Source organism: Hibiscus syriacus, unplaced genomic scaffold (genome assembly GCF_006381635.1).
Source record: "Hibiscus syriacus cultivar Baekdansim isolate YM2019G1 unplaced genomic scaffold, ASM638163v2 tig00003126_pilon, whole genome shotgun sequence".
In the NCBI taxonomy this organism is placed as follows: domain Eukaryota; kingdom Viridiplantae; phylum Streptophyta; class Magnoliopsida; order Malvales; family Malvaceae; genus Hibiscus; species Hibiscus syriacus.
This window is the reverse complement of record NW_024061963.1, coordinates 1025304-1033753: the sequence shown is the minus strand read 5'-3', so window position 1 is coordinate 1033753 and position 8450 is coordinate 1025304. Positions and strand designations below refer to the sequence as shown.

Genomic DNA, 8450 nt, shown 5'->3' with positions numbered 1-8450 from the left:
TAAAGCTTGGGCCAAACTGGGTCCCTAACCCAACAAAATCATTATTTTTAATTATTGATTTTATGTTTCAAATTAAATAATTAGTGATTCATGTGATTGTAACTATAGTCATTGGATCAAAAATTGATGAAAGGTGGATTCAACCGCCCAAGTCCTTGTATCCAACATAACTTTTATTTTCATCCATTGGATTTAGAAGAGATCAATGGTTAAGACGTGTCTGCATATATCCTTAGGAAATTAGGGTTTTTTTTAGTGCTGTTAGTTTGTTTTATGATTAGCCACCTTCTCCTATATAAGGATGAAATCCCCTTCATCGTTCTTCATCTCTTGAATAATAAAATTTATATTCTCTTTAAGTATGTTTCTGTAAGTGCTACTTTTCTCCGAAGTTGTTTTCAACACGTTTTTTTTTTTTTTGTCGAGTTATCATGGTGAAGCCATCTTCACACTTAGGGTTTCCAAGATAATCACGTGTTGGTGGGTCGATTATAAAGCCTTTGACGGAGACTACTGAATTAATTGCAATTCAGAGGGTTCCTAGGACATCTTCATGCCATCTTATTTCTTTATGGATTTAAGATTCATTTTCACACCATTCTTGATTTCTTCTTAAATTCAAAAACCCTATCTTTTATTATTGTTTTCATCTTTATTTGTTTCTTATTCATTATTGTTGTTTTCTTTCTCTTCTTTTTCACCTTTTTAAATAAGGGCTTCAGCTCTCTTATGTGGGCAATCATTTTGTCACAACAATTCTCTAGAAAGGAACTTGTTTTCTTCGTGGAAGTAGTATTCCTTGTTCTTGCTCTTCGATATTGTCGGTACATTGTTAGCAATTCGCCTTCTTCAGCAGAAGTCACAATGTTAGAGACGTCTAACGACTTATTCTCTCCCATGTAATTGTGCATCAATTGTTACGACATAGTATTTAACCATGCTTTGCACCCATCATTGAGTGCAAATATCTTATAATTTTCGAAGGAATTACAATCCTTGACTTCATCAACACCTTCAAGTGCTTTAGAAACCTCGTGTTCAGCTTTGCAACTTATGATGCGATCAAGATGTAGTGACAATGTCGCTATGTCAATACCTCCAACAATGTTGTGATCAGACATTATTGCGACATTACAGTGACAATCATTATTGGGACAATAACCTATTTATCCCTAAAATTTTCAAATTCGGCAGCAATATGCATTGTTGGGTTCAGCATTGTTGTAGCATCATTCGGAGCAAAGTTGTGGTTCAAACTTTCACAATCTTCTCGCCTCATTATGGATGTCTCGGCATATTGCTCCATGTCTCTCACATTAGAGATTTTTCTATACATTGCTCTATATATATCCTTGTGCATTGGGACTTCAATATCCCTAGAGATGAATTCTTGAATGCTTCTTGCGGCAAGTGTTATCTCCCCAATTTGCTTTTCCAAATTCTTTAAAGACTCATTTTGACTTTGGAGTATAGCATCGTTCTTAGCAATGTATTCTTTAGTAGACCTTTGATTGAGTCTGATTTCTTTTTAGGATGATTATTTTATCGCGACATTATTTGATACATTGTTGATGTCTTTGTTTCGACATAGCCATGACTTGTTTGATATAACCAATAGGTGGAGAAAAAAGTTAACATCTTTGATCATTTGAAAGAAAATTTGAGTATTGCTCGCATTTTGGAGTGTAATTCTCTTGAGGATGGTTGTCTTATCGCAACATTTCTGGTGGCATTGATGGATACATTTCTAATGTGGCCACATGGTTGTTCTCATATAAATGTCCAGCTTCTTGATTAAAAATTTTGGTTGTTCGTTCCACCTTTGATTGTAGGAATTTAAATACGTGTTGCTGGTCATGCTATAATTCTCCTTGTATCGACATGCCTCATAATTGATAGAAATGGAAGCGAAGTGATGAAAGTTGCTCGAAATTGAAGAATCAAGACTAGAGTTCTAGACTCAATCAAAGAAAGAGATTAGAGTGAGAAAGAGGTTTTGATGCCAATTTAGGGTTCTTGACTGTAGTTGTTGGAAAATCAAACAAGATTATGAATATTAGAAAGATGATGAATAATAGTTAACAAATATATAAGATGAATAAAAGATAAATAAGATATGAAGAAATTGTATTGAAATTGTCCTGGTATGTATGAAGTAGGCGTGAATGATGGCTATGGTGATGGTGGGCGATTTGATGATGATGATGATGATGGGGATGGTGAAGATAGATGGATAGTTGTCCTATAGAACCTCCTAATTGCAATTGATTAGAAAAACTCGATAATCGGCTCTAATCAACCCTCTTAATCGCAATGAATAGGCAAACTAGACTGTGAAGATCTCTCTCATGAAGAACTTGAAAGAACTTAATGATGAAAAATGCTTCGAAGGCACAAGGCAATCAACTCTTGAAAAAACGAACTCTCGTTGTATTATATTCAAGAAAAGATGTGTTTACAATAATGGTGGGATGAGCCTCTTTTATATAGAGTGAGGAGTCCTTGTTGTAACATGACTAATGAATAAAATAATAATAAACTAAAGATAATGTTTCGATTTTATTCTAATTCATAATAAAATAATAATAAATTGAGAATAATGTTTTAACTCGATCTTAATTCCTAATAAAATAATAAATATAATTCTAAAAGATAATGCATTTAAATTATATTTCAAATAATCAATAAAATATTGAAAATTTATAATATTTACAAAATGATTCTTTAAGGGACTTCAAAGATTTTTAAGATTGTCTCTGATTGTGACATTAATTGATCATGAAGTTGTTTCAACTTGAGTTGTTGTGATCCAAGTAGATGAAGTAGGAATGGATAATGGATTTCCTTCATTGAATTCTTCAATCTCTATGTGAGCGCGAAGTCCAAGTAGAAGAGTTAGTCCATCATCCTGTGTGGCGTGTGGTACATGTATCAATAATTTTACCATAAATGAGCTTCTCCATAATCAACACAAGAAATGGAGGTTGGTGGCAATAGCTCGTTGCGCTTGCATTGATGTGTAAGCATCAACTTCATATGCGTCATCAAATATTTGCTCCGAAGCAACACTAGTGTTCAAAAAATAATAGGAATAGTCGGGAAAATGAGCTCTCAAAGTGCTCGATCCCTATCATTCATCGTTTAAATGTCTCGACAAAAACATATGACACAAAGTAAAATAAAAACAAGTTAGGAAATATTCTAAGGGAAATGTCGAGACATAATATTGATTAAAAAATAACAAGTTAGGAAGAAATATTCTAAGGGAAATGTCGAGATATAATATTGATTAAAAAATAACAAGACAAAAACAACTAATAACAGTGTAAACCAGTCTCCAACAACGATACCAATAATTTGATAGCTACAAATTATGTGAGCTAGTATACACTTGTTGATACTAGTAATAAAGTAAATACACGATTACGTATCAAATGTCGAACCCACATATAGTACAAGGATGAGAAGTTGAATAAGTCTGAAACATAAAAACTACGTCACTACAAGTTGAATTAAAGAGCAGATAAGATAAAGACAATGTAAAGTGCAATGAAATTAAAGAACATAAAATAAATCAATATCGGGTGATGATCGGGTCTCTAAGATCTTTGGAAGTAAACTACTACCTACTAGAAAAGGTTGGAGATTGAACACAAAGATAAGATTCACAATAGTTGTGACCTTACAAGATGACTTCTACTAATAAAAATATGTACCGACATACTCGTCTATGGTTTCGACATGTTTAAAGGAACTAACCCTTCCGAATACCACTAAAAATTCCCTATTTAGTTTATATTCCTATAATCCTAAATGCAAATTATTTTCTTGATTTTCGAAACATGTCTAGGTACCCAGACATCATCTCATCTACAATCGTAGCTCTCGTAACTGTAGGTGCTCCCTAAGTTCATCCGGTGATCTGTCACATCTATCGATATCTGCAACACTTGCGCAATATAAAACGAGCCTCAGACAAGCATGTCGAAACAAGTCATGTATTTATAAAAGTAAAAAAATGTTTAACAAAAAGAATTGAAAGAGAAACAAGTCTTAGATCACCCAGGATCACGAAAGTAACAAAAATCCCTCTCAAGCTCGATTGCAATGATGGTGATACACTGTTGCAGCTTGTTGATCACTGCGGTCTCTCGATCTACAGATCTTGTCTCGACATTGAACTCTCTGGAAAAGTTCAAGCTCCCGTGGTGTTTGGTGTTTCGCATTTGTTGCTAGCAGGTATTCATGGCATAGCTTCTCTAAGATTAGTTACTACGATAGAGTAAAAAGTGTTCTATCTTTTTTGACACAATCTTATTTAAATTGATCTTTCTAGCATGAGTCAAATGATCTTCGTGGTAAATAAATTTTTGTTATTTTTTAAGGTCCTAGGTTTGAATACTTTGAATGTCAGAAATATGAATGTTTAATTTTAAAAGGTTGAATTTTTTTATATAAATATTATCTTATACTTACCTCTCGTATTAGTAAAAAATTATGCTTTACTATGGAATAAATCAATCCCAATTCCTCGCACTTAAGCATCATTCGCTACCTCCATCAAATCAAATTATGGAATAATGAGTAACCTTTGGCTCCTGTATATATTATTCATCGAAATCAACCCATAAAATGCCTTTGGTACGTACTAAGATGATTGAAAAAAGAGTTAATTGCACCACATGTTCTCAAATTATGATTGATATTCTGAATCATTCCTTAAGCTTTTGAGAAATTGAATTTCATCCCCAAACTATGAACTTCATTTTAAATTAGTCCCCAAACTTTTTGAACATTTTAATTTCATCCCAAACTATATGTATATACTAATTGTATCCCTAGTTAATAAAATCGCTAGGCCAATTTATATTATTATATTTTAAAAAAATAAAATTTATGTTAAATTATGGTTAAACTAATTACATATGTGGATGGAATTGGAATATTCAAAAGTTTGAGGATTAATTTAAAATGAGGGTTATAGTTTGGGGATGAAATGAGAATGTTCAAAAGTTTAAAGACTAATTTAGAATGAGAGTCATAATTTATGGATGAAATTGGAATATTCAAAATTTTAAGGACCAATTTAAAATGAGAGACATAGTTTAGAGACATATGATGCAATTAAATCCCAAAGAAAATACCAAAAGAGAACTAGATTATTGTAAATTTGGCTCAAAATTGAGAATTCATCAGGGAAAAAGAATAGCAGGAAACTCATGATCATCATCTCTTTGTTGTTCTCATAAGCTTGAGGAAAGCAAAAGAAAAGGAGAAGCTTGAGAAATAGATACAATCCAAGTAATATTATTCTTGGATGAGAACACAATTAAGGGTGAACAAAACTCGACTCGACTCGAAAAATTAATCAATTCAGTTTTCGAGTTTGGGTAGAGTTGAAATTTGGAAATTTTGAGTTACTCGAAAAACCAAAAATTTGACTAACTATTTTGATAGTTTTGTGAGTGTCCCTGATTTCCTTATTTCTTCAATTCTTCCTTCATATTAAGTCCATTTTAACCAAATTTGAATCACATGCTCCTAAACCATCGTAGAATACCTATGTGCTTTCAATTCCACCTTTTTATGATTTTTAATTTTTTCAATTTAGTCCCTTAAGTTTTCATGATTTCTTTATTTCTTCAATTCATCCTTCATTTTTAGTCCATTTTTTACCAAATTTGAATCACATGCTCCTATACCACTATAGAATATCTATGTAACTTCAATTTTTATTTTTTTTACTAAAAATATACTCTCTTTTTTATTTAGTCCCTTAACTTTGCACTCTACCCAATTTGGTCTTTTGACTGTAATTGTTTGTAAATTATTTCTTCCCATCAATTCCTTGACTCTTTTATACTCTCATCGATATTTTACCCTCAAAATAACTTCTTTAAAATATAATATTGTAAATATATTTTATAATTTTAGATTGTATTTGATACATTAAATAACATTATATTGTTTAAAGATTATGAAGAATATATATATATTATGATTAGAGAAAATCAAAAAATTAGAATCAATCATTTCCATAATACTATAAATAATTATAATAAAATTTGTATAGAAACTTGAATAACTCGACTCGACCTGAAAAATTTCAAGTTAAGTTCGCATCACAAAATACGAGTCATCAACTCAAATAACTCAAGATTTTTTGACTCGACTCGATCAAATACTCACCCCTAATCACAACAATAAATTATTGGCTTAAAACTGCAAACAATTTATTCCAATTTCAAACTCTAATTTTTGCATGGAATACCATTGATTTCAAGAGCATGATGAACCGTGGGTCGTTACACATACTAAGTTGATAAAATAAGCAAAGAGTCCCCGATTAAAAGTTCCATAGGATATATATATGGCCTTAATAGGGAAATATAACCTGACCATATAGTTCCCTTTGGCTCTAAAATTAGCTTCAACATTCAAGCAATAAAGGGAAAAATATTTATACAAATCGTATGGCTCATATTTCAGTCAACATTGCGGGGGTGTGGCGTAATTATCATCTTCCAAGAAGCTCATGTCATTGTTAATGGGGAAATCCAACAGCAATTGCAACGCAGTGTCTGATGAATCTTCGGACTCGTTCGAACAGGATGAGAAAGATGCATCAATGGGATCCTCAATTCGATTGCTTTTCGGGGTTGAACTCGAAGACCCTGCTATATTGGGGTAAACATCAACCGTGACACCCGAAACCGACCCGCATTTCATCGACGACGATGCTTGCGAAATCAGGCTTTGACACTCGCTTTTAGCTTCTTGGTTCGATTTCCCAAACGATTCTCCGACTTCGGAGTTCCATATGCGTAGGAAATAGTCAGGGTCAGGTTTCAACAATGGTGGTGGTGAATTGAAGAAGAGTGACTTCTTGGAAAGATGGGCCTCGGCTTCGAGCCTAGTGCTCTCCCATTGAGCCGTGTGACGAGTGGCAGGAGAGGAACGTGGTGCCGTGGTTGGACCCCAAGGGTTGAACGGCTCGTGGATCAGTGGGTCAAGACCCATCCAGAGTAAGCGTTTCTTTAAGTGAGTGTTCCATAGGTTCTTGATCTCGTTATCGGTTCGTCCTGGTAACTGAGAAGCAATGGCCGCCCACCTGAAATAATCCACGCAAAAGATTAAACAAATGAAACCCTTCATTGTTTCCCTTTGATGCTAAAGAAAAAAACGAAAACCTGTTTCCCAGAATGGCATGGAGCTGAATGACGAGCTTCTCTTCATCGACGGTGAAGGGACCTCGTTTTATGTCAGGCCTAAGATAATTCGTCCACCGGAGACTGCAACTCTTGCCGCAACGACGAAGTCCTGTCAAATGCAGAACCCCCGTCGTATAAAATTTCATTAACATTGGAATACGCACAACAAACATTAAAATTACCAGCAAGCTTAGGAAGAGCACGCCAACTACCATGGCCATGTCTCTCGATATAGTTTATGAGTATCTCATCTTCTTCAGGACCCCATGGCCCTTTCTTCAAATCTTTCTTATCACAGCATGGCGTCCTCCCCATTTCCCTTTATCAGTATGTTTCAGAACTCAAGTGATGGTGTGAAGTAAAAGGGTAGAAGAAGAAGGTGAAAGAGATGGTTATAAAACAAAGAGAGATTGATGGTTTTAAAACAAAGAGTTAATTTTTTTATTATTATTATTAATATAGGGTAAGTAAAATATAATATATATTCAAAAAAACATACTCAATCATTGTATATTAAATGTTTATAACTCTAATATTTATGGTACTCTACTCGAACTCAAACATCAAATAATAATAAAAAAAAATTTATCACTAATAAGAGTTTGATGTTATCTAGGCAAATTGGAATCGTAATAAATGTAACAGGGAGTGCATACGATACAAGCAAGAAACAAGGATGAGCGAGTTTTAAGCTGAATACCACTGCAATTCAATAAATATGAGGGTAAGCACAAAACAGTGTATGGATGTATTTATGTTTGACAAATACAGCATTGATGAAACACTACAAAAAACCTATCACTGAGGGAAGATTAAAAAGAGAACAAAGAAAAAGATTGTACCAACAGTGAATTGTTAACGAGGGGGATTCTTTTTTTTTTTTTTTTGAGGTTTCTGAGTTGCAGAGAACTAGAAAGAAATACAACAAGTGAGAGAGAGGAAGAAATTAAGAGCAATCAAGTTGAAACTTGAAAGGGGAAAAAGCATTAATGCGATTGGGATTCTCCCAGAGAAAGGACAAGAAATATATATATATATATATATATATAAGGGAGTAATGGCAAATGAAAATGACATGCATGAGATGTACGTAGCTCACCCAGAAAATTAAATGAAGGGTGTTTGCTGGGGATTTGGAGTGGAGTTCCGAGTTTGAAGCCGCATTTCATGAATAACAAGTGAAACTAATCCAGCTTTCCAAAAAGGAGCAAGGCAAGGATTAAGGGTAAACAAAATTTG

General features: G+C 33.6%; 1 protein-coding gene across 1 annotated transcript; it reads right to left on the bottom strand.

The window, feature by feature from the left end:
• Positions 1 to 6422: 6422 nt before the first annotated feature.
• On the bottom strand, positions 6423 to 7526 carry LOC120174881 (transcription factor MYB17-like). Its single transcript, XM_039181609.1, has 3 exons — positions 7394 to 7526; positions 7191 to 7320; positions 6423 to 7111 (listed from the first exon to the last, which is right to left on the bottom strand). Exons 1-3 carry the CDS (start codon positions 7524 to 7526, stop codon positions 6490 to 6492), a joined length of 885 nt encoding a protein of 294 aa, XP_039037540.1. The 3' UTR covers positions 6423 to 6489.
• Positions 7527 to 8450: the final 924 nt, after the last annotated feature.